The 27,353-nt window shown below is 49.0% G+C and overlaps 1 protein-coding gene across 3 annotated transcripts in view; it reads right to left on the minus strand.

The window, feature by feature from the left end:
• The window catches only part of TIMELESS (timeless circadian regulator), a 247,444-nt gene that overhangs the window by 137,328 nt on the left and 82,763 nt on the right, over positions 1-27,353 (minus strand). For all 3 annotated transcript variants that reach the window (XM_088473110.1, XM_088473108.1, XM_088473107.1), the window contains exons 12-19: positions 27,093-27,310; positions 17,725-17,828; positions 17,435-17,604; positions 16,782-16,904; positions 16,550-16,701; positions 11,519-11,616; positions 10,628-10,757; positions 3,452-3,653 (exon numbers count right to left, since the gene is read on the minus strand). In XM_088473110.1, coding sequence (XP_088329236.1) covers positions 3,452-3,653; positions 10,628-10,757; positions 11,519-11,616; positions 16,550-16,701; positions 16,782-16,904; positions 17,435-17,604; positions 17,725-17,828; positions 27,093-27,310 — 1,197 coding nt within the window. The remainder of the gene's footprint in view (positions 1-3,451; positions 3,654-10,627; positions 10,758-11,518; positions 11,617-16,549; positions 16,702-16,781; positions 16,905-17,434; positions 17,605-17,724; positions 17,829-27,092; positions 27,311-27,353) is intronic.

Raw genomic sequence — 27,353 nt, forward strand, 5'->3', positions numbered from 1 at the left:
CTCCTGGAATTCGTCTGGGGGTCGAGCTTTCAGTTTTGGGGCTCCAACCTTATGGAACTCACTTCCCAGCACAGTTCGAGAGGCCTCCACTTTAGAATCCTTCAAAAATAGACTCAAGACTTACCTCTTCACCCAATCATTTCACTAATGTCCCTTGTTTAAGCTTATTTTGTCTTTTGTACTGTAAAGGCAAATGTAAAGCACTTTGAGTCCTATAGGAGAAAAGCGCTATATAAATAAATTATAACCTTTGTAAAAACCCTCAAAGCGGTGGCCAAAGCGAATGGCAGAGCTAGAAACTGAAAATGCCGATGCCCCACTGCAAACCGCAGATGATGATGATGGCATCCTTGATATCTATGGTAGCCAGAAATTCCTCTTCCTCCATGGAACAAAAGACTGACCTTATTGACTGCATCCTATTATTATCAATCATGGTAATGTATAAATCCCCTTCACGGAGAGGACCCTGACGTCATCAGCCACTGTGTTGAGAATGGGACGAAAAGACCAGTCTGGTTTGTCTACCAAGAAAAGACTGGAGTAGAACCATAGGCCTTTGCTGTAGTACCAGAACCGGAATAATTACTCAGGAGTCGGAGAGCGCAGAAATTGCCGGTATAAGAGCCACCTTTCTGCAACTATCCACAGGGAGAGAAGTGGAAAAGAATCTTTTTTGGAACAGGACCCCCCAAATACAAAATGTAACCCCTGGTTACTATCTGACTTAACCAAAAATCTGGATTGGATCCAAGTTCCCCAGAATTTGAGTAAGCGACCTCCCACCAAAGGACGAGTCCCAGTCCTTTACCAGTCATGTGGATAGACCTGCTGTCTTAGCAGCAGGGCGACTGGTGCCGGGGACAGCACGTCCCCTAAATGTCCCTCTTCAGGGGACCCCTAGGCCTGAAAGCTTCCTCTGCCTTGAGTCCGAAACCTAGGGGGATTTTGTTTTAGGTGTAACTACAGGAAGGTAAGGACTTTTTACTGATGTAACCTGAGAAAAAAGTTTTAATTAATTCTGGACCAAAGAAAGAACCTCCTTCAAAGGTCAATGCCTCTAAAGCATTCTTGGATTCTGTGTCTGCCATCCATGTTTTAAGCCATAGCGAACGCCTGCCGGAAATGGCCAAAGCTGAAATATGAGACTGTACCTGAATAGTGTCTATTAAAGCGTCACCTATATAGGTTAGAGCTTCCAAAACCTGATCAGCTGAAGAGTTAGCTTCAGACACATCCACTGATTGAAAACCAATAATCATCTGGTTCATCCAGGGATTGATAGCCTTTATCACCAAGGCGCTAGCCAGAACTGGACGCAACGAGACTCTTGACAAAGTTAAAGATTTAAGTACAGCCTCATTCTTTCTATCCATATGATCTATAAGAGTTACATACTGTGTTGTAGGAATAACAGTATTCCTGACCAAGCTAGCAATAGTAGCATCCACCGTGTCTGGAATTTCCCAAAGCTTGGTATCCTCTTCCGAAAAAAGGATAAAGACAGAATATAATATTTGGAATCAGGTTTAAACCAGGCTTTTTTTTAATACTATCTCAAAATGTGAAAAATTTCGTAAAACGGATACATGTTTCTTAGGTTTAAAGAAAGAAACTGAACTAGTCTCTGGAATAGCTGCTTCCTGTGGATGCAAAGTTTCCCTGACTGTGTATCAACACAGAAACTCCTGAATCAGGATGGGGTCACCCTCTCAGTTTGAGGTGTCTTCCCAGTCATAATCCAATTCAACTTCTTCCTGGGAAGAGGTAGCTGAAGCCTCTTCTCCAGGAAAATCCACTGAGGAATGGGCTGAACGTCTCTTAGCGGCTGTGGCCCCTGCAGACGTTACCATTTTATTTAGGGACTTTGCCATCTGATCGAGACACCGTCCCATATTCTAGGCCCATCTGGGCTCTACCGAGGGATCAGACAAAGTAAGAACTTGAGCACAGGGTATCATTATTTTCCTGAGAGTGACATAAATCACCTATGGCCTCAACCATAGACCTGGCCCAATCAGGCATCACCGGCTGTTCAGCCGAACCTCCCAGTAATGAAACCCCATGTGAACAACCAGCACCTTGGTCCGTACTATTTGGCAATTCTTTCTCACATTTTATACAAACATAAGCAGTGACTGATCCTGGTTTTTTAGAACCCTTATCTGGCTTATCCATACTCAAAAAGAAAAAAACAAGTCTAACCAATACAGATAGCTACCTAAATTCCCATGGAAAAAGTGTAGCACTGATTGAATAGCAAAAACAAAGGAGAGACTCTATTCACCCATCTGTTAAATGCAAAAAGCGCCATGGCTCTTAAAAGTCCAAAAAGGTTAAACAAATCTTATATACCCCTGTAGATCACTGAAAAAGTGCAGTAAAAAAGTTCTTATATAACTATAAGCCCAGAAAACACCAGGTTAATACACATAAGTAATAATCCTAGTTAAATGCTTATCTTGTTAGCATCCATCCCCCAGTATCTGGTGCGAGCTCTTCCACACAGAACTTCAGCCGCTCTTATCAGATTGCTGCATGATTTTGCAGCCGCATGAGCTGCTGAAAATTAAAATACCTGGGTGAGGCGTGGCTGGGCACAGCATCCTGTTCACTCAGTACACCTAAATAATCATAGCCTCAGGTGTTTCCCGAAGACTGTCCGCGGGCCAGCATGACGTCACCCACTGCGCGACCACACGTGCAGTGGCGCCGCGTCCTGGAACCATCAAGCTCCTCTCTGCCCAAAAGCCGGCAGCATGTTGCTGCTCTGTAATCCCTCCGGTGGTCCATCAAGGAAACCTTCGGGGACTGAAAGCGGCATGGTGCTGCGAAAGCCCCGGGGAGGTGAGAGACATGCCAGCTCTACAGTGCATGGTGAGTAATCACAAACTCGGCCAATCTGCTCAAAAACAGCGTGTCCCGGGAAGCAGTACATAATGGCAATAAGGTCTTTACACATTCTGTAACAAGCTTACCTTCTCTTTGCCAGCGGCTCCCTCAGATGTGTGTCTGGCATGGAGAGAGACCCAGAGACTATGTAGTTGGTGACTCTCTCAGGGGCAGTCTTTAGAGTGGGATAAAGGGTTCACACAGAGGTCTAATCTATATAACTCCCACTCTGTTAGTGTTTGTCGCCTGTTGCCAGGAACTAGGCACCCAAACCAATCATCAAAATAAAACCTAACTAACAGCTAGGACATAGCCAGTGCCTTACTCCAAGGCACTAAAACAAGACTGAGCTTAGGATGGAAGGGGAGGGGTGATATAGGGGATAGGAGCTAGTGTCCGACTCCATACCTCACTATGCATAACCCAGAAGTAATGGCTTCCCCCAGTTGGAACAGTAAAGAAACATTTTATTTTCATCCACCTAATTATTGCCATGATAATAGTGTAGTATGGAATCCAGGTGATAACACATTCAGTAGAACAGTAATTTGTCACTTACCTTGTAGGCACTAGCTGCAGGGTCATTAAATATGCGATTGAAGAGGCAGAAAATGGAAAGCTGAAAAAGGAGTGCCTCCATTTTCAGATCATGAGCAATACGGTGCAGCATTTTCACAGCACAGTGATTAGTGTAAGCACTGTTCTGCTGATAGTTCTTCAGCAGCAGTACATAGGTCTTCACCACATTGAAGTTAGCAAACCTGAAGTAAAAATAAAAAATTGAGGGGAAGGAAAAAAATAAAAATAAACTACTATAAAAGGTGGGTTTTACTTAAAAAAAAAAAAAAAAAAAAAAAAAAAAAAAAGATACACACCATTTTAACAATTAAACATTAATACAACAAAATGGGCAAAGTTATTGATAAAATGTTAGGATGCATTTTGAATAAGCCCTTCATAATACACGGCACTATACTATAAGAGTAAAATATATTTTGTAAACGCATGCGGCGAATGACAACTACCCACTTGGACAAAAGCCAACATAATGCTTAAATAGCCAAACACGCAGTCTGCCACAGACAGCATCAGCGTGCCAATTCCTTGCTACCCGAGGCCAAAGAAAGCCTAAAGCCACATACACGCTAGACGATTTTTATGAACGATATGGACGATAACGATATATTGTTCATATCGTTCAGTGTGTATGCAGTGAACGACCACCGATGCGCGCTCCCGTGGGTCGTTAATGTCTTTTGTTGTCCGTACATACAGGCCAATCTGACTATCGTTTTTTCTGTTCAAAAAAAATCTTTCAAAGAAGTCATCCTGCCACATCTTTGAAGATATCTTTCAATGTGTACACCCAATACCGTTTGTCCTGCACTACAGAAAGCTCAAGGGAAATCTCACCAATATTGTTCACACAGTACATCGTCTAGTGTGAGCCTTAAGCGCACATTCCCTTATGCATGTAGTTTTATTAAGTCAATGGCACCTGAAAATATATCTTCGTAAGTTTGGTGTTGAACATATTACTTTAATATTTGAAAACATAACTGTTTTATACCTTTAAAAAGTTGATATAACAAGAGATATGGTAAGAACTTACCTTTGTTATCTCTGTTTCTACGAAGTCCATAGGGTCCACAGGGTTGACCTTGGGGTTATAGCTGGAACAGGATCCATGGGCACCACACAGTTAAGCTTTTAGCTCCCAGGATGCACTTGGGTCCTCCTCTATACCCCGCCCCCGAGCCACAGGCACCTCAGTTGGTAAGCAGCCTAGGCCGGAGGAGAATATGGAACAGAGAGAAGGAAGACTGGAACACACAAGAAACCATACTCACAGCAATAGGAGACGGAAAACCGGTGACCAGCCACACAGCCCATTTGAAGCCAGGTGCATCAGGGCGGGCGCCCTGTGGACCCTATGGACTTCGTAGAAACAGAGATAACAAAGGTAAGTTCTTACCATATCTCTTGTTTTCTACTTCAGGGTCCATAGGGGGTCCACAGGGTTGACCTTGGGGATGTCCCAAAGCAGTACAACTAAGGGCGGGGACGCTCCTGTGCTGAAAGGAGTACCCGGCGCCCAAAGGATGCATCCTGAGAGGCAAAGGTGTCAAACGCATAGAACCTCAAAAACGTTTGAATTGAAGACCAAGTGGCCGCCCTACACAGCTGAACAGCAGAAGCGCTTCGTCTAGCAGCCCAAGAGGGACCCACAGAACGAGTGGAATGAGCCTTAACAGAGGCTGGCACAGGTAAGCCCTCCTGTGCATAAGCCTCACAAATAACGGAACGAAGCCAACGGGCTAACGTTTGTTTGTTGGCAGGCCAACCCCTCTTGTGAAAACCAAAGAGGATAAACAAGGAATCAGATTTCCTAACCGAAGCCGTCCGGTCTACATAAATTCTAAGCGCCCGGACCACATCTAAGGAAGTCTCACCAGCTGAAAGATCAGGGGACTGAAAAGCTGGCACAACAAGTTCCTGATTAATATGGAACTTCGAGACCACTTTGGGCAAAAACTCAGGACGAGTGCGGAGCACCGCTCTGTCCTGGTGAAAAATCCGGAAAGGAGGGCGACAGGAAAGCGCCCCCAATTCAGACACCCTCCTGGCCGAAGCAATTGCCAGGAGAAAAACCATCTTAAATGTCAGCCACTTGAGCTCCACCGCCTCAAGAGGCTCAAACGGAGGACCCTGCAGGACCCGTAGCACCACCGCCAAGTCCCAAGGAGCCACAGGAGGCACAAAGGGAGGTTGGATCCTGAGAACACCTTGGAAAAAGGTGTGAACGTCTGGTAGTATTGCAATCCGCCGTTGAAACCACACGGACAAGGCGGACACATGAACCTTCAGAGATGCAAGGCGTAAGCCGAGATCCAATCCTGACTGAAGAAATTCCAAGATCCTAGAAACTCGGAACACCTGAGGATCATAAAGTCTGGACTCACACCACTGAAAGTAAGTGTGCCACACTCTGTGATAAATCCGTGCTGAAGCAGGCTTGCGTGCCCTGAGCATCGTACCAATAACCGAACTGGAGAAGCCCCGAGACCTCAAGACGGCTGTCTCAAGAGCCACGCCGTCAAAGACAGCCGACCCAGATCCGGGTAAAGGCAGGGCCCCTGAGACAACAGGTCCCGACGTTGAGGAAGAAGGTACGGAGCGTCGATGGAGAGGCTCCTCAGATCGGAGTACCAAGGACGTCTGGGCCACGCCGGAGCTACCAGCACGAGCATGCCGCCGTCCTGCTTGAATTTCCGCAGAACCCGAGGAAGCAGGGATATCGGAGGAAACAGATACGCCAGGTGAAACGTCCATGTCACCGACAGCGCGTCCACCAGACTTGCACCTGCGTCTCTTGTCCTTGACCCGTAAACGGGCAACTTGTGATTGTGACGGGAGGCCATCAAGTCCAGCTCCGGCAGTCCCCACCTGTCCACGAGTAGCTGAAACACCTCTGGTTGAAGCGACCATTCCCCGGGATGCACGTCGTGACGGCTGAGGAAGTCAGCCTCCCAATTGAGGACTCCGGGGATGAAGACCGCCGAGATCGCTGGAATGTGACCCTCCGCCCAAGACAGGATACGAGACACCTCCGACATCGGTGCCTGACTGCGAGTTCCGCCTTGGTGATTGATATACGCCACCGTGGTGGCGTTGTCGGACTGCACCTGTACCGCCCTTCCGTGAAGAGCGGGGCCAGACGACTGCAGGGCCTTGTATACTGCCCGCAGTTCCAGGATGTTGATGGGGAGAAGTGCTTCTTCCGCTGACCAACGACCCTGAAGCGACAAAGAGCCGGTCACTGCCCCCCAACCCCGGAGACTGGCATCCGTCGTGAGCAGGACCCAGTCCGGGATCCAAAATGGGCGCCCCTCGACCAGATGAGCTGTCTGAAGCCACCAAGCCAAAGATAGCCGAACGTCCGGAGACAACACCAGCACCTGAGAGCGGATCCGGTGAGGTAACCCGTTCCATTCTGATAGAATCAGCCCCTGCAGGGGCCGGGAATGGAACTGGGCAAATTCCACCATGTCGAATGTCGACACCATGGACCCCAGAACTCTCATAGCCGAATGGACCGACAGGCGGCAACGGCTCAGGCAACTGCGTATCCGCAGCTGTAGTGAGGCGACCTTCTCCGGAGTCAGGAAGATCCTTTGCTGACGCGAATCCAGCAGGGCTCCCAAATGAACCATCCGCTGTGATGGAATCAGAGAGGACTTTTTCCAATTTATCAACCACCCGTGTGCTTGCAGGCAAGCGATCGTCAGGTGGAGATGTTGAAGCAGTACCTCCGGGGAGCTCGCCAGCAACAGGAGGTCGTCCAGGTACGGCAGCAGCCGTACATTCTGGTTCCGAAGATGTGCGGCCATGACCGCCATAATCTTCGTGAACACCCTCGGTGCCGTGGAGAGACCAAAGGGTAGCGCCCGGAACGGATAGTGGTGTTGAAGGATAGCGAACCTCAGATACCGCTGGTGTGAAGATGCTATCGGAACATGGAGGTAGGCGTCCTGGATGTCCAGGGACACCATGTAATCCCCCGGTTCCATCGCCAGAATGATGGAACGTAACGTTTCCATCCTGAACTTGGGAACTCTGAGGAATTTGTTCAGAGACTTCAAGTTGAGGATAGGGCGATGAGAACCATTGGGTTTCTGCACCAGAAACAGAGACGAATAATACCCCGTCCCTCGTTGTGATAGAGGAACGGGAACAATGACCCCTGCTTTCAGCAAGGACTCTATAGCCTCCTGAACCTGTAACGCCTTGGTCTTGTTCTGAGAAGGACTTGTGCAGAAAAACTGGTGGGGTGGTCTGTGCCGAAAAGACAGGGCGTACCCCTGGGAGACCACTTCTCGAACCCAGGCATCCGTGGTGGTATTGTGCCAGCACTGGGCAAATAGAAGAAGTCGGCCTCCCACTCTGAGGTCCCCCAGAGGGAGGCCCGTCCCATCAGGCCGCAGGTTTATCTTCCTGCTTGGAAGAAGGGCGCCGAGCACTCCAGGCTTGCTTCTTGGGTTTAGAGGCCGTCTTACTCGCAGACTGTCTCGGGAAGGACTGACCTTTCGCCTTACCCTGAACCCGAAAGGAACGAAAAGCCGAACTCCGAACCTTAGCAGGCAGTGCCGCCAAAGGGAGGAAGGCCGACTTGGATTTAGCCAGGGTATCCACTATTTTGTCCAAGTCCGGACCAAATAGTAATTCCCCATTGAAAGGTAAGGCCTCCAGACCTTTCTTTGAATCAGAGTCCGCTCTCCAGAGTCCGCAACCATAAGGATCGGCGGGCAGACACCGCTGCAGCCGATACCCGCGAGGTCAGCAGACTAGCATCTAAAGAAGCTTCTCCAATGTAAGAAGCGGCGTCCCTCATTTGTCCCAACAACGCCCGCTGGACATCCGGAGCGTCGTCCGGGAAGGTATCTTCCAATGCATTGGCCCACCCCTCAATGGCCTTGGCCACCCAGGAAATGGCCATGGACGGTCGGGCCACCGCCCCGGAGAGGGAGTAAATAGACTTTAAGCAAGTCTCAACTTTCCTGTCCGTGGGATCCTTCAGCGAGGATATCGACGGTAATGGTAAGGTGGCGCCCCGAGTTAAACGGGTGACATGGGAATCCACCGCCGGTGGAGTTTCCCATTTTTTACAATGTGCCTCAGGGAAGGGGTAATTAGAAGCCAACCGCTTCTGAGGAAGGAATCTCTTACTGGGCGCCTGCCAAGCTACCGCCATATGATCCGTCAACTGATCCGACAGGGGAAACACCGCAGAAGCCACCTTAGTTTTTTTGAAACTAGGAAACTTCGACCTGGGAACCGGTGCCTCATCCTCTATAAGAAGAATAGCTCGCACCGCCCTAACTAGTGCTCGCACATTAATGGACGACTTGGTATCCATTTCCTGGATCGAGGCGTCCGAGTCAGTGTCATCAGGGACCTCCCCATCATCTGAGGAACCCTCTGAGTCCGATACCTGAGCAGCCCGTGTCATGAGTGGGCGTTTAGAAATCCTAGAAGGCATGTCAGTCTGCAACATTGACTGAAAAGCCGAGGAAGCGGCCGCCAAATTTTGCACGGAGTTGGAGAGCACATCCACCCATGGTGGAGGCGTCGCCATAGGGGCCTGAAAAGGTACCACAGGCTGCTGCGGCACAGGGGAAGCCTGTATATACATAGGCAACCCCGCATAGGGACCAACTGATTGAGACCCAGGAGGACTCCGCAATAACTGCGGGACACCCGGGGAATGGGGGATGGTCGGCTGGGGCACCGCCCTAGTAGGGAGAGCAGTCGGGACCGACAGACGGTCCGCAATAGACACCAGCACTTGAGAAAACATCGCCCACGGTGGTTCCTGCGCCAGAGAAGGTCTGGATGGGCCAGGAGCCACTTGGCATCGACTACACAGGCCATCCTGTGACAAATCCTCCCTATCTACTCCTGCTGAACAGCGTCCGCAGGAGGCCAACACCGGAGCCACTGAGCGCTCAACCTCCTCGTCTGACATGACAGAATATATTATATATCTGGCACCAGGGTAGAAGTAAAACGCACTCACCGGTGTGCTGAACAACAGCCCACAATATGGCACTGAGTAGCACACAACTGTATGTGACGGACCTCACAAATACGTGATCTATACAAGTGAGGTCAGTAGAAACGCCCCTCCCCCACACACCTGCAGGGCTTGAAGGAGAAGTAAAGGGATAGGTATAAGCTGACAGTAAGCGGAAAATAAGCACAGACAGGTAGCACTAGCAAAAAGTCACATACCATGCAGGAAGATATACTCACTGCACCTTTACACTACAATCAACCTGCCCAGATTCAGTGTCTGGGAGGGCTATAGTGCTGTGTACGCTGTCCTTAATCAGGGGAGAGGTACACAGGGGGACCGGTCCGCGTGCTCCCTGAGATCTGCGCTGCCACTGTGAGAAAATGGCCGCTGGAGACCTCAGAGGAGGAGTGGCCGAGGAATCTGCAGCTCAGCGACGCCAGACTGCGTGCTGAAAGGCGCGCTGAGCTGAGGGGAGGAGCCGCTGACAGGGAAGGCTTCCTCCCCTGGCTGGCCATAACCCCAGGGATGCTGGCTTCCCGCTTGCCGGTTATCCCTGGTGGTCTAGTGGTCCCACGGGTTATGGGGGGGCCCGCCGCCACTGCCAGCAGCCTCCGGTCTGTCCCCAGGACCGGAGGCTAAAGGACTGCATTTAAGGCATTCCGCGCGCCGCCGCTAGCCAGCGACGCGCGGCTTACCTGAATCCCCGGCGACTCCGGCAGCAGTCCTGGGAGGTAGACAGAGTCCGGCTAGTACGGACTCTGCCCTCCCGCCGCGATCCCCAGATCAGTACTGGCGTCGCGGCGCCAGTCGGGGATCAGAGTGGCAGCGTGGGCGTCTGTACAGACAGCCCTTCGCTGCCGTCTGTAGTAAAAAGATCAAAAATAAATAAAATTTAACTTAAAATAAAAAGCTTCTGGGGGCTGCTCCTGCAGCCCCCCTGCGCGGTGACCGACTCCGGCCGGGCACCAGCTTACACTGAGGTGCCTGTGGCTCGGGGGCGGGGTATAGAGGAGGACCCAAGTGCATCCTGGGAGCTAAAAGCTTAACTGTGTGGTGCCCATGGATCCTGTTCCAGCTATAACCCCAAGGTCAACCCTGTGGACCCCCTATGGACCCTGAAGTAGAAATTATGGATTCCCCAATGCCAGCACAACATACCTCTTCATGTAATCCAAGAAATTAAATTCTTTTTCAGACACTTGCACTGAAGTGATCTCCTCTTCTTCCAGTTCTTCTTCCTCCTCGTCCTCTTCTCCCACAAGATCATCATCTTCCACCTGTGTGGATCCTGAATGAAAAACACAACCATCGGTAATCTGTGCACATTCCTCACTTAGGGCCTGATTCAGACCCGCTCGCAAAAAGCACTCGCTCCGGCACTCGCATCCAAAAGGGGCAGCTGTCGATGTTGTTTGACAGCTGCCCCGTTTGGTGGGGCGAGGGGGGGGCGGTGGCTGAGCAAACGGAGTAGTTCCTGCAGGAACGCCACCGTTTGTGGGTGGCCCTACTGACATCACTAGTGATGTCAGCAGGAGGACTTCCTGCTCTAATAGTGCAGGAAGTCCACTGGGGCTTGCGGCAACGAGACCCTACCGCACGGGTCTCGTCGCAAGCCCATCATGGCCGCTCGCATAAGCTGTGGGTGGCTATGCGAGAGGCCAAGAGGCCGCAACAAAAAAAAAAAAACAACACGCCCTGAATCAGGCCCTTAGAGTATATTTATTAAAGTGAGAATTTAGAAATGGAGATGTTGCCCAAAGCAACCAGATTCTAGCTATTATCTTCTAAAATGTTAAGTAGAATCTGATAGGTTGCACATAGCAACATCACCATTTCTAAAAACTCTCAGTTTAGTAAATATACCCCTTAGGGTCAAACATACACAATATCTTATGGATCATACAAAACACAAAGCCAATCTCTCTACTCGTCTGCATGACTAAATTAATTAAAAGCTTGATAGTTTTGCATGGTAACTCAAATAAATATGCTTTATCTGCCTCATGTGGAAGTACTGTACATTTAAGCGATAGCTGGTCTAGTACTTACTGGGAAGATCAGCAAACAGAATTTGTTTGAGCAGTTCAACCTCATCATCAGGACTCGATTCATTAGATCCAAACACTTCCCCTTCCGGCCAGACTTCTCTGCAAGAGAGTGGCAAATGGTAAGATTTTCTGATAACATTAGGAACAACAAGAGATATGGTAAGAACTTACCTTTGTTAGCTCTGTTTCTACGAAGTCCATAGGGTACACAGGGTTGACCTTGGGGGATGTCCCAAAGCAGTTCAACTAAGGGCGGGGACGCTCCTGGGCAGAAAGGAGAACCCGGCGCCCGAAGGATGCATCCTGAGAGGCGAAACGTGTCAAACGCATATAACCTCAAAAACGTCTGAATGGAAGACCAGATGGCCGCCTTACATAGCTGAACAGCAGAGGCGCCATGTCTAGCAGCCCAAGAGGGACCCACAGAACGAGTGGAATGAGCCTTAACAGAGGCTGGCACAGGTAAACCCTCCTGTGCAAAAGCCTCACAAATAACAGAACAAAGCCAACGGGCTAACGTTTGTTAATTGGCAGGCCAACCCCTCCTGTGAAAACCAAAGAGGACAAACAATGAATCAGACTTCCTAACAGAAGCAGTCCGGTCCACATAGATTCTAAGCGCACGGACTACATCCAAGGAAGCCTCACCAGCTGAGAGATAAGGTGACTGAAAAGCTGGCACAACAAGTACCCGATTGATGTGGAACTTTGAAACTACTTTAGGTAAAAACTCAGGACGAGTGTAAAGCACCGCTCTGTCCTGGTGAAAAATCAGAAAAGGGGGATGACAGGAAAACTCCCCCAACTCTGACACCCTCCTGGCAGAAGTAATTGCCAGGAGAAAAAACAGTCTTGAATGTTAACCACTTGAGTTCCACCGACTCAAGAGGCTCAAAAGGAGGACCCTGCAGGACCCGTAGAACCACCGCCAGGTCCCAAAGAGCCACAGGAGGCACGAAGGGAGGCTGGATTCGGAGAACACCTTGGAAAAAAGTGTGAACATCTGGCAGTATAGCGATCCTTCGCTGGAACCACACGGACAGCGCGGACACATGAACCTTCAGGGAGGCAAGGCGTAAGCCTAGGTCCAAACCTGATTGAAGTAATTCCGAGATCCTAGAAACTCGGAACACCTGAGAATCATAGTTTCTTGACTCACACCACTGAAAGAAAGTGCGCCACACCCTGTGGTAAATCCGTGGGGAAGCAGGCTTGCGTGCCCTGAGCATGGTACTAATAACCGAACCAGAGAAGCCCCGAGACCTTAAGACGGCTGTCTCAAGAGCCACGCCGTCAAAGACAGCCGACCCAGATCCGGGTAAAGGCAGGGCCCTTGAGACAATAAGTCCTGATGCTGAGGAAGAAGGTACGGAGCGTCGATGGAGAGGCTCCTCAGATCGGAGTACCAAGGACGTCTGGGCCACGCTGGAGCCACCAGCACGAATGTGCCGCCGTCCTGCTTGAATTTCCGCAGGACCCGAGGTAGCAGGGATATCGGAGGAAACAGATACGCCAGGTGAAACGTCCATTTCACCGACAGTGCGTCTACCAGACATGCGCCTGAGTCTCTTGTACTTGACCCGTAAACGGGCAACTTGTGATTGTGACGTGAGGCCATCAAGTCCCTACGGCAGCCCCCATCTGTCTACGAGTAGCTGAAAACACCTCTGGGTGAAGCGACCATTCCCCGGGATGCACGTCGTGACGGCTGAGGAAGTCCGCCTCCCAATTGAGGACTCCGGGGATGAAGACCGCCGAGATTGCTGGAATGTGGCACTCCGCCCAAGCAAGGATGCGAGACACCTCCGACATCGCAGCCCGACTGAGAGTTCCTCCCTGGTGGTTGATGTACGCCACCGTGATGGCGTTGTCGGACTGAACTTGAACCGCCCTTCCTTGAAGAGCGGTGCCGGACGACTGCAGGGCCCTGTACGTCGCCCGCAGTTCCAGGATGTTGATGGGGAGAAGTGCTTCTTCCGCAGTCCAACGTCCCTGAAGTGACAACGAGCCTGTCACTGCCCCCCAACCCCGGAAACTGGCATCTGTTGTGAGCAGGACCCAGTTCGGGATCCCCTCGACCAGATGGGCTGTCTGAAGCCACCAAGCCAAAGACTGCCGAACCTCTGGGGACAACACCAGCATCTGAGAGCGGATCCGGTGAGGTAACCCGTTCCATTCTGATAGAATCAGCCCCTGCAGGGGCCGTGAATGGAACCGGGCAAATTCCACCATGTCGAATGCCGACACCATGGACCCCAGAACTCTCATTGCCGAATGGACCGACAGGCGGCAACTGCTCTGGCAACTGTGTATCCACAGCTGTAGGGAGGAGACCTTTTCTGGAGTCAGGAAGATCCTTTGCTGACGAGAGTCTAGCAGGGCTCCCAAATGGACCATCCTCTGTGATGGAATCAGGGAGGACTTTCTCCAATTTCTCAACCACCCGTGCGCTTGCAGACAAGTGATCGTTGAAGCAGTACCTCCGGAGAGCTTGCCAGCAAAAGGAGGTAGTCTAGATACGGCAGCAGCCGTACATTCCGGCTCCGAAGATGTGCGCCCATGATCGCCATCACTTTGGTGAATACCCTTGGTGCCGTGGAGAGGCCAAAGGGTAGCGCCCAAAACGGATAGTGATGCTGCAGGACAGCGAACCTGCTATAGGAACATGGAGATAGGCGTCCTGGATATCTAGGGAGACCATGTAATCCCCAGGTTCTATCGCCAGAATGATGGAACGTAACGTTTCCATCCTGAATTTGGGAACTCTGAGGAATTTGTTCAGACTTCAAATTGAGGGTAGGGCGATGAGAACCATTGGGTTTCTGCACCAGAAACAGAGTAGAGTAGTACCCCGTCCCTCGTTGTGATTGAGGAACGGGAACAATAACTCCTGCTTTCAGCAAGGACTCTATAGCTTCCTGAATCTGCAAGCCTTGGTTTTGTCCTGAGGACTCGTGCAGAAAAACTGGTGGGGCGGTCTGTGCCGAAAAGACAGGGCGTACCCCTGGGAGACCACTTCTCGAACCCAGGCATCCATGGTGGTATTGTGCCAGCACTGGGCAAATTGAAGAAGTCGGCCTCCCACTCTGGGGTCCCCCAGAGGGAGGCCCGTCCCATCAGTCAGAAGGTTTATCTTTCTGCTTGGAAGAAGAGCGCCTGGCACTCCAGGCCTGCTTCTTGGGCTTAGAGACTGTCTTGGTCGCCGACTGCCTCGGAAAGGACTGACCTTTGGCCTTGCCCTGAACCCGAAATGACCGAAAAGCAGAGCTCTGCACCTTAGCAGGTGCTGAAGCCGAAGGGAGGAAGGCTGACTTGGATTTAGCCAGAGTATCCACTATTTTGTCCAAGTCTGGACTAAATAGCAACTACCCATTAAAAGGTTAGGCCTCCAGGCCCTTTTTAGAGTCCGCGTCAGCTCTCCAGGACCGCAGCCACAAGGACCGACGCGCAGTCACAGCTGCAGCCGAAACCCTAGATGTCAGCAGACTGGCATCTAACGATGCTTCCCTAATATAGGAAGCCGCATCTCTTATCTGTCCTATTAACGCCCTCTGGATATCGGGAGCATCGTCTGGAAAGGTATCCTCTAAAGCGTTGGCCCAGCTCTCAACGGCTTTAGCCACCCAAGAGATGGCCACGGACGGACGGGCCACTGCCCCAGAGAGAGAATAGATAGACTTTAAGCAAGTCTCCACTTTCCTGTCTGTGGGATCCTTCAGAGAAGAGATAGATGGCAATGGCAACGTAGTGCTTTTAATTAAGCGGGTGATATGGGAATCCACCGCCGGTGGAGTTTCCCATTTCCTGCAATAAGCCTCAGGAAAAGGATTAGTTGGATACCAACCGCTTCTGTGGTTGGAATTTCTTACTGGACGACTGCCAGGCCCCCGCCATATGATCAGTCAATTGGTCAGACAGGGGAAAAACATTCGAAGTTACCTTTGCCTTTTTAAAATTAGGATACTTCGACCTAGGAGCCGGCGCATCCTCCTCTATGTGAAGGATGGCCCGCACCGCCCTAACCAATGCCAGCACATTAATGGAGGACTTAGTCTCCACCTCCTGGGCCATGGCATCCGAGTCAGTGTCCTCATGTACTTCTCCGTCATCTGAAGACACGTCCGTGTCAGTTAACTGCGCAGCCAGTGAAGCCTTTCGCTACAATCAGCCTCCCAGATTCAGTGTCTGGGAGGGCTATAGCGCTGCGAACACCGTCCTTTTGCAGGGGAGAGGTACGCAGGGGGACCGGTCCAAGCACCGCCTGTGAGATCTGCGTTTGCCACTGAGAATATGGCCGCCGGAGAGCTCTGAGGAGGAGTGGCCATAAGAGGAGCAGCTCAGCGACGCCAGCACGCATGAGAGGCGCGCGCTGAGGGGAGGAGCCACTAAACCAGGGAAGGCTGCCTCCCCTGGCTAGTAATTAACCCCAGGAACGCTGATTCCCTTCCAGCACTTACACCCTGGTGGTCCAGCGGACACGCGGAGTATTCTTGAAGAGGAGGAACCCGCCACCGCTACTAGCGCCGCCGGTCTGTCCCCAGAGACCGGCGGTGAGAGACTGCATTTTTCCCCGATGCACTGCACGCGGCTTACCTGGCCCCGTAGAATCCGGCAGCAGTCAGTGGGAGCTCCCGGAGCCCTGCTAGTACTGACTCCGGGTCCTGCTGCGATCCCCAGATCAGTACTGGCGTCGAAGCCAGCGGGGCTGGTGGAGCGGCAGCATGGACGTCCAGATGGACAGTCTGATGCTGCCGCTCTGAAGAGTAAAAATAAATATCTTTTTTAAAAAATAAAAATAATCCGCTGCACCAGAGTGACCCGACTCCGGCTGGGCACCAACTAAAACTGAGGTGCCTGTGGCTCGGGGGTGGGGTATACAGGAGGATGGACCCAAGTGCATCCTGGGAGCAGCAAAAGCTTTAACTGTGTGGTGCCCGTGGATCCAGATCCAGCTATATCCCAAGGTCAACCCTGTGGACCCCCTATGGACCCTGAAGTAGAAATAAATGTATAATGAAAAAAAAAAAATTACCTGGCAGAACGAAGCAGTACTACAGAGTCTGCAGCCTGACCAGTTAAAAGGCCATTCTGTATTTTCACTAAAGCTTCAGTCCTTTGCTCTTCAACTGGTATTTCAGAAGCAGCATCAAAGGGCACGATTTCATCAGGCAGACTTTCGGATCCCTGGCACAGATGGACAATGTAATCAGAACAGATCGCTACAGTCACACCGGCAGTAGTTCTGGAATATGGACATTTATTACCATAGCACAGCTCCTTAGCTTTTCAGAAATGGTCTTAAAGATTTCCTCCAGCTCTTCTGAACTTTTAGGCTGATTTTCACAGCGACGGGGTTTCTTCTTTTTCTTTCTTTTCGCCCTGTGATTCTGGTCATGAGATAACACCACATGTGAATACATAAGAGAATTAATAACATAGGGTGTTAATAATGACTGTGCACAAGTCATTATTTGGAACCTTATGTTAGAAGTTAATTAGGAGTGAAATTTCTGAAAAATACTTAACAGGTAACAGTGTGAAAGAGAACCTTTTCAATCACATGCAACAGACATTCTAGCAAATGTTTCCCCACGGTACCTAATAAGTAGTAATAAAGCATTCCAGTCATGCACCGTTACATTAGTTCATCAGCATACACAATCTTAAATCTACTTAACTAACTTGATATACTGTAGTCATCAATTAAAAAAATATATAAATATATTATGCTATAAGTACACCGAACAAAAACGCAGACAAAGGTTCATAAAACATTTTTACAGGGAACAATTCTGTACAAGGGATGGTTACTGGATACATAGGAAATGCAGGACAGCATACATGAAGCTGCACTATACCCTGTCTTTTATGTCTTCAATATATAATCCTCTGTTTTGAAGTCTAAATGAAAGCTCACCTGAACCACAATAGTCCTCTTCCCTTTGCAAAACCTTTCCAGCATTTTAAGGAACAAATGGCTAGTCTCCACAAGATCTTTTAAGAATGAGCGTGGTTGCTTGGTCTCATCAAACTTTCGAAAAAGTGCCAGAAATAGCTCCCGATACTCCATTAAATAAAATATATTATCTAAAACAAAAATGTACCTTTATTTCAGGATAATCACTGTAACATAACAAAATGTGGAAAAAGTGAAGCGTTGTGAATACTTTCCGTATGCACTGTAGGAACGAAAAGAATACAACTTACTTTTAATAACTTTGCTGCTTTCTCGCACGGACTCGTTTTTTGAGTGATCCATTTCATTTACAGTAGTGAGAAGCTCTTGATACGCTTTTAGGGCAAGGTGCATTCTGCATTAAAAAAAGTATAGCATATACGATATATATAAAAATAAGAAACATTGCAAATAAAGAAGCAGTTGGTAAAAACAAGTCCTGATGGACTTAAGATATATCAGTCAGGTTGTTTATACCCAGTAGAATACTTAAAAATATTTTTTCTTAGTGTTTATAGCACACACAGATATCAGTATCTGCTTTATTTACTGTTCTTCCTAATGGTTAGAGGCTTATAACATACCACTCCAACACAGCATAGTTTGATTATATTCTTTTTATAGTTTTGTTTACATGTCGTTGTGGTGATGGTCACATGATCAGTGGGTACCCCAGTGGTTGCTGGGACGCCGTGTCTCGATGTCATCATGGTGTCTGCTGGGGACTGCACTGACGGAGGTGTGCACACTGGGTGAGTAGTGTATAAATGTATGTGTTCTGTTCCATATTTCATGTCTTGATAAAAGAGTTTATTCCCTGAAACGTTGACAAACACTGGACTGAGTGTTTCCATTTTACTGCTGTAAGACGGGAGTGCCATCCAGGCATTGGGGGCCTGTACCTTTGTACTAAAGATGTCTTGAGTGCCACCTACCCTGTATAGCTATGAGCCAGTGACATGGTGATGGCTACTGGCACTGCACTTTTTCTATGATGAGTATAACATGGATCTTGATGTTGTATTTTTGTGCTTTGTCATCTTGAAAATGCAATGTATGCATATATGCTGATACTCTTATGATTACTTACTTGGATATTTAAAAGTTTCTTGATACGGATGTGCTGGTTCTGGACTTTCTGCTTTACATTATTTTATATGTGCCATTGCACTCCGCTTTTACTTCAGTTGTGCTGCAAGTCTGAATATATATATATAATATATAAATATATATATATATATATATATATATATATATATAAATAATATAGGTGCTGTTAAGCCGTAATGCTAAAATGTATAAACTTTCAGTGGAAATGGAAATAAGACCAGCACAGCATCTTCCAAATCGTAATCAATATAGTAGTGTTAAAAATACAGCCATATAAAAATCCATCAAAAAATGCAAGTCACAAATACGTTGAAGCAACATGTATACTTAAGCACCAGTCAGGGGTCCCCCTCTTCAGGGCACCCCAAGCTGTTAGCCTGGGGCTATCCCCGGCCGGTGGGTGCCGGGTTCATTGTGATGGTAGAGTAAAGATTGTGGTACAAGTAAAGATTTAAAAATTTTGTCTTTTGCTGTGGAACTACAGTTCCCAGCAAGCCTTCCCCGCATGTTGGTACTTGGAGAACCACAAGTACAAGCATGTGGGGCATTACAAGCCCGCTGGTACCTGTAGTTCCACAGCAAAAGAAATATTAAAATAAACATAACACACACACCGTACAAAGTATAAGTTTATTAACACATACCGTACATGCACACATGTACACACACTATATCACATACTCACCTATGTATCCCTGAAGCCAATCACGTCTATTTGTCCATGTAGAGAATCGAATGGTGTACCTGTAATAAAAAAAATCCACACTCACCTCTTCCTATGCGTGGATCATGTCCTCTTCGTTCCACAGTAGGCAATCCAGGGTCTTGGCAAAAAAAAAAAAAAAAAAATATGCGAGCCACGGACATTAGTACGGTCGTCTAAGGACAGTACCACCCAAATGACAGCTCCGCCGTTGGATTTCAGTATTGAAATCCCGGTGCGCAGTGCTCATTGGCTGAGAGAGGCGAGCCTTCAGCCTCTCAGCCAATGGGCGGTTCTCACCATTGACTTCAGCGCTATTTTTTAAATCATGGCTCGCAACGTCAACGCCCCGCCCCCTCTGCTGGCTTACACAAGCCAGTGCGAGGACACGGCACGGCAATCAGTCGGCTGGGTGGCTGCAGAGAAGAGCTGCCGAAGAAAGTGTCACGTTTGACTTTGAAGAAGGCATCGGAGGCGTGGGGCCTGTATATAAAGATCTCCTCATCCACGAATACCGGACGTTGACGAGACCTGACCAAGGGTGCGGAATCTAACCTGCTGAGATGTGTTCACCAGTGACCCCTCCAAGTGGGATATGGTTTTAAGCTGCACCCAGCAGGCAGGTCGCAGTCTCATGGTCAGGTACTGTATCCGATCCACGGGAATGGAGAACATACAACAGTGGCCCAAGAGGAGCACTTCAGGAAGAAGTACAGCTGTACCAGGAATTGGTAGTTGAAGTTGTGCACAAGTGATGGGTTTTTGATGCACTGCTGCACCAATAGGTGGCAATCGTAAATACACAAAGACACTATGTCTTTGACGCACTGCTCTGTCGAGAGGTGGTATTTGTAACTGCACACAGGCAAGATATTGACGCACTGCTGCACAAGGAGATGGAAATTTGTAAGGCACACAGGCTAGAAAGTAGCGACAACGTTGCTCAGGCAACTTCCTGCTGTCCGGAGACTGGCTTTAGACCCTGCGACAGCAGACTATTGGTGGACAGCGTCAGCTGACCACCGCCATGCTACCATTGGATAACAAGAGATATGGTAAGAACATACCTTTGTTATCTCTGTTTCTACGAAGTCCATAGGGTCCACAGGGTTGACCTTGGGAGTATAGGTTGGGAACCAAATCCGGGCACCACGCAGTTAAAGCTTTTAGCTCCCATGATGCACTTGGGTCCACTCTCCCTATAACCCCGCCCCCCAGCCAGAGGCACCTCAGTTTGTAAGTAGCCAAAGGCCGCAGGAGGAGAGAAAAAGAGAGAGAAAACTGGAACACTCTAGAACCATACTCACAGAAAAGGAGACGGGAAACCGGTGACCAGTAACACAGCCCATATGAAGCCAGGTGCGTCAGGGCGGGCGCCCTGTGGACCCTATGGACTTCGTAGAAACAGAGATAACAAAAGGTAAGTTCTTACCATATCTCTTGTTTTCTACTTCAGGGTCCATAGGGGGTCCACAGGGTTGACCTTGGGGATGTCCCAAAGCAGTTCAACCAAGGGTGGGGACGCTCCTGTGCTGAGAGGAGAATCCGTCACCAAAAAGTAAGCATCCTGAGAGGCAAAGGAAACCAAAGCCTAGAACCTTAAAAAGGTGTGGACAGAAGACCACGTGGCCACCTAGTAAGGCAAAACAGCCGAGGCGCCACAGCGAGCCGCCCACAAGGGTTACATGGCCCGAGAAAAAAACAAGCATCAACAACAGAAAGGCCTACCCCTGGGTAAGCCCCTGAGGAAGACATACGAGGCCATCCAGCCAACATTTAGTTATAGGCCGGCCATCCTTTCCTGTGAAAACTAGAAATCTCAGACCACCAATAAGGAGTCCGATTTCCGTAAGGAGCTTGAACGGATCACATAAATCCAAAGAGGCCGGACCACAGTCAATGAGGCCACACCAGCCGAGAGGACTGGGACCTGAATGGCTGTACCATAAGTTCCAGAATAATATGGAACCTAAAAACCACATTAAGAAGAAACACAGGGCGAGAGCAACTCACACCCTGACATGATGCCCTCCAGAAGAGGGAGCCACATGAGAACGCTCCCAAGTCAGACACTCTCCTGGTTAATATAAACACCCTGAGAGAAAGAGAGAGCCTAAGCAATAGACCATGTAATGGCTATCACAACCAGCGGTTCCATCGACTGTCCCCGGAGGGAACGAAGAACCACTACTAACTCCCAAGGAGTCCCTAGGGAGGACAAATGGAGGCAGAGGCCAGAAAACACACCAAAGGATGAACTGGATACCAGAGTGGAGCAATTCCATATCTTAACCATACCGACAGTGTAGAGAACCGCACTGTCAGGAAGGCCAGGCCGAGGGTGAAACCCAAGCCAGCCGGCAGGAATGCCAGAATATCTGGAAATCCTGGACACCGGAGGATCATATCGACAGGTACGATACCGTAAGAATTACGTATGCCACAGTCTGTGGCAGATCCCAGCAAAGTCTGGCCTGTCTGCTCTAAACATCTCAATGAAGACAGAGCCAGGGAAGCCCTAGGACCACAGCAGGGGCGCAGTCATAGACAAACGATCCAGGTCCAGGGAAAACAAGGACCCTGAGACAACAGGTCCAGATAGTGAAGCAGTAGGAACGGAGCATCGATGAGAAGACTCCGAAAATCCTAGTACCAGTGATGTCTGGGATGAACTGGAGCCCCCAGAAGGAAAGCCCCTCCGTCTCGAATTAAACTTCCGAAGACCTCGAGGAAGAAGGGAGACCGGAGGACACAGGTACACAAAGTGGAAGGACCACATCACTGACAGAGTCACTGAACGTAGCTTCAGTACTCCTAGAGCTGGACTGTAACACCGGTAGTGTGTGATAGAGTCAGAAGGCCATGAGGACCAATCACCTCAGGGAGGCCCCCTCTGCTCACCAGGAGTTGAAACCTCTCTTGGAGAAGAGACTAGTCCCCGGGATGCACGTCGTGACAGCGGAGGAAGCCCGCTTCCCAATGGAGAGCTCCCGAAATGAACACTGCAGAGTTGGCCAGGAGAAGACCCTTGGACTATGCGAGAATGTATGACATTCCTGTCATTGCCACCGAACTACCAGTGTTGCCTAGATGGAAGCCACTGTTGTGACACTGTTGGACTGAACCTATGCAGGTTTACCGTGACATAAGGGTTAGGCCAGAGTGAAGGCCCAAGACAGCCGAAAGTTCCAACAAGTGGCAGGGCGGAAGCGACAGACGTCCAGCTACCCCGAAATGAATGCGGACAAGACACTGTCTGCAGCAAAGAATACCCTGGACGAGATGGCCATAGCCACCCGGATAGAGACCGACTCGCCTCCGGAGAGAGCATCATCGTCCGAACAGCGATCCGATGGAAAAAACTCGATCCATCTGGAGAAGAGTCAATTATGGCAAGGCCTGGAATGGAACTGATCACAATCCCCCCTCCCAAACGGTAGACACTCTGGGAGACCGCGCATCACCAAGAGTAATGACATATGTCGACCGCGTAGACATCCGCACACTCCAAGTTGAAGAGCGGAGAGCTTGTCTTACGCCAGAAAAATTCCCAGATTCCTGAGAATCCAGCAGTGCTCCCAGATGAAGAATACTCTGTGAGGGATGCAGGGAGGACTTTTCTCCGGTGACTAATTATCTGTGCCGAGAAAAAGCCACGGTTATCCTGACCCGGCGGTAAAGGACCTCGGTGATCCTGCTAAAAGCAGGATGACGTCCAGAGAAAGGAGCATTCGGATACACTGAACAGGTGAACCGTCAGAAAATCCGTAAAGCTGGTAAACCCCGGTGGAGTTAAGGACAGTCCCAAAAGGCAGAGCCCGAAACTTGCAAGTTTTGCTGTGGCACAGCAAACCTGAACCCCTGCTGATGAGAGGGCTCTGTATGTACCCGTAGGTACGTATCCTGAATACTCAGACATACCATAAAGTCCCCAGGCTCCAAACATCGGATGATGGAGCAAGGAGGATTCCACCTGAGTCCAGGCACCCTTGGAATCTGATTCAGGGATTTGAGACAGAGTATAGGCAAATGAAGGACCAGTCAGTCACTGCCCCAGAAAGAAAAAAGAACAACCAGTCCCTCGCTGAGATAGTGAGGCTGGCCGAAATAGCTCTGCTTACCGCAAAGGCTGTATAGCTTTCTGGGTTTGTAAGGCCCTGATCGGAAGAAGGGCCCGTGTAACAACGCCTGTGAGGAGGCCGCCTGAGCAATGAGAGGCCGTTGAGAATCAGTATCTCACCCTGGAATCCCCCAGATGTAGACCTGCCCCGTCAGGCTGAAGGCTTATCCTCCGGCGTAGAAGCAGGGCCGTCCAGAAGTCCTGGACAGCTCGGTACTAGATATGGTGGCCGACGTGGAGGCCAACAGCCTAGGAAAAAACAGGCCTTTAGGCTGACCCTGAGGACAAAAAGACCTAACAGAGTTAGTCCGAATGTAGTGGGAGTAGCTAAAGACGGCATCTCTCCATTAGTGATACTGCCAATGATGCAACAATCTTGTCAAGGCCGGACCAAACAAGATCTTCCCCATGGTAGGAGACTGCACCTCTGCTTTCCCATAACGCAGCCATAGGGTATTGCGGCGGATACAGACGCAGCCGAAACCCTGAAAGTTAGAAGACCGGCATCCAATGTAGGTAATCCCACATATGACAATTGCATATTTTATGTGAGCGGCAAAAGACATTTGAATCCCAGACGTGTTGAAGGGGAAAAACGTTACAAATGCATCAGCCCAGCATGCAACAGTATTAACCAACCATGCGATGGCCATAGTAGGACGGGCAACAGACCCTGAAAACGAGTACATTGATTTCAGGTAAAGTTACCACCTACGGATCCGTAAAATCCGTCCAGGCCGGGATGGGAGGCATATTAATGCCTGTAACCCGACGATTAACATACAAATCCACCCCAGAAGGAGATTTCTATTACTTGTGAGGACCCTCAGGGAATGGGAAACAGGAGGCCTTTGTGACCCCTCGTATCTGGTGACAGCCAGACTCCCGCCATGAGATGCACCCGCTGGGCAGAAACGAGGAATGCATGATACAGGTGCAGGATCGACATTCTATATATCCAGAATGAACCCGGCTACCAGCCCCAAAGCAGGAATAATAATACTTGAAATCGGCTCCCCCCATGTGAGGGGGAAAGAGCCGAATACACCCTCCAGTTCACGGCAGAGCCACTGGGAAGTAACCACAGGGCGTATATCACGCCATTTAGTATTTCGTAAAAAACGACATCCACCAGGGTGGCCGTTGTGGTAATCTCTGCAAGGGGAATGACAGACCGATGCGGTACCGGAGGTAATTCATGTACTGTGAAAAACCCCGGCAGGGAGCGATAGTATGTGACACAGGCGTAAAGTGCAAGTAATTGCGAGATACCCCGAGTTGAAAAGGGCAGTATGGTGAAGTAACCACAAGCGAGTTACGACAAAGGGGCCCGTCCGGCGATCCTCAAAGGAGAGGATCCTGAGAAATTAACTGCGTGGTGCCCGGATTTGGTTCCCAACCTATACCCCCAAGGTCAACCCTGTGGACCCCCTATGGACCCTGAAGTAGAAAAAGGGTAGTAAGGTGATGCAGACTGTCATGGCTGGGTCCATTACGGCAACAGCAGTAACCAAGGCACGGCACAGCTCATAGATGTCCACATGGCTCTAGGTATACTGCTCAGCGCGTCACTTGCCGCCACACCCGAATTCTGACCAGTCGAGGAATCAGAGGAAGCCGGCGCTGTGGTGAGTAACGGACAATCCTAGGCGCAACCTGACAGAAAGAAGACGCAGGGGAAGTCCTGGATGGGTGGCGTAAATGCAAAAGAGCTTAAAGGCTGGTGAAGGTGCAGGAAAACAAAAAATTTTCAAAAAAAAACTGTCCTCGTTTTATTTTAAAATTCTTTTACTGGGGTACTATAGGTACCAGCTGGCCCATAATCACCCGCTTGCTGGTACTTGTGGTTCTCCAAGTACCAGTATGCGGGGGAAGCCTGCTGGGACCTGTAGTCCTACTTCAAAAGACAATATTTTTACTTTCATATGCACCACATACACTATCAACCAGGGATGCTGGAGATAGCTCCGGACTATCAGTCCAGGCCTTTGGTGCCCTGGAGAGGGGGACTCCTTTCTGGGGGTCCCCATCGATTCCCGGCCTGGCGTGACTAGCGGTCAGGGGTGATGCTTCGGCTGGGGGGCCCGGTGATCGGCTCCCCTGGCTGTGGAATTACTCCCCCGGCTATAAAAAGTCTGGTGCTGGTTCTGGTTAATACAGGGGGACCCTACACATTTTCCCCATGTATTTCCAGAACCAAGACTATCTCAGAGCCCTGTGCTGGTTGCGCTGAATAGTGGGGGACCCCTATGTAGTTTGTCCCCTGTATTTCAGCAACCAGGACTGGTTCTGAAAAGCCCAGCGTTGGTTGTGCCTCATTCGAGGGACCCCTACATAGTTTTTCCCCTGTTTATAGCACAACCAGTACTGGGTCTCCAGAGAGAGATTGGTTGTTCCTGGGGAGTACGCAGTTGTTGTTTTTTTTTTTTTTTTTTTAAGTGTACTTTTATTTATTTATTTAACACAGATGCATGGATGGATCTCACTAAAACATCCATGCATCTGTGTCTAAATGATTTTTTTGCAGATGCAAGCCACACTGATCTCACTGATCCGTGCGTGCATCTCTGAACCATTGACAGAGTGGTGCAGATGTAGGAAGAAAAAGTGCCATAGATGAGAGGAAGACAGAGCGGCGTGGCTGGGGGTAGGGGAGGGGGAGGCAGTGGTGAAGATGGAAACAGAGGGGCACGGATGCAGGGCAGTGCAGATGGGGAATGACAGATTGGTGCGGATGAGGGTACAAAGACTAGCACAGTTGGGAGACCACACAGTAGTAGGGATTGGGGAAGATATAGCAGCATGCACGGAGGTATATCGGGGAAGAAAGTCTACTTGCATAAACAGAGTATGATAGTTTTAGAAATTAGGGAGCTGAATGTGTATTTTGAAGATGTATTTTTGAATAAAATGATGAATAAGATGGATGTATGGAGTGAGAAGGATGTTGGAACCCAGGTGAGATGTTGTGATGATCCAATGGGAAGACTGTGGGCACTGAGTGGGATGCGGGAGTAACATAACTGCTCAGACCTCTTTAAATATGGCGTATTGTTATGTTGCGATTGTGTCCATGATGAAGGTATAGGAACACCAAAACGTCCGTCGGGCCATTGACTTATTGCATACTGTCACCAGGCTGTTGCTAAGTAAGAATGTTGCAATCTCTATTAATGTCATGCATATCTACCTTTATTGCATATTCTCACCTGGCTGCTGCTTAACTATACATGTTGCCTTAACATATTTGTAACATGCATTTTTTGATGGATATTTAAATGTCTGTATTTATAATACAACTATTTTGATTAATATTTGCATTAAAGGGGTTTGCTGGACTTTTCTTTCTGTGACCTCTGAAATTGAAAGAGTGTGTGTCTGTGCATGTGTGTCGTTATATATATATTATACACACACACACACTTATGCAGTATATGAAATTAAAATGCCAAGCATCGGCAGGGACTCCAAATGCTTTGAATAGATCTGACCATATACAAACTACATGAATCCACGTCCTAGACAGTGTATCTAGAATCTTACAAATATGTCAGTTTAGCAATTCAACAGTTTTTAGGAAGTGAAAAAATATTTGTGAATTTATGTTTTCAACATTCAGAACAGCAATTATATATAAAACTTGTATTTTTTTATTATCCTAATTTAATTTATTTCATTAGTCTCACCTACGGGCCCAGGAAAAAGCTTCTTTCTTGTCGGTCAACATCATCTCATAGTAGTTGGTAAGATTTTTCTCTATGAAGTGGAAGGTCCTTATGCTAACAGTTTCCGATACAAGCTCTGGTTGAAAACGAAAGAGACGATTAAAGGCCATGAAAAAAGCCATAGACCACAGGTAGTAGGTCTCATCATGCTGCTGCGCCTTCTCACGAATCAGATGATCCTAGAAAAGAGGGATAATAGGTACTTTCATAAAATGTATGCAT

The sequence above is a fragment of the Taudactylus pleione genome, unplaced genomic scaffold (genome assembly GCF_031769625.1).
Source record: "Taudactylus pleione unplaced genomic scaffold, aTauple2 ptg000130l, whole genome shotgun sequence".
Lineage (NCBI taxonomy): Eukaryota > Metazoa > Chordata > Amphibia > Anura > Myobatrachidae > Taudactylus > Taudactylus pleione.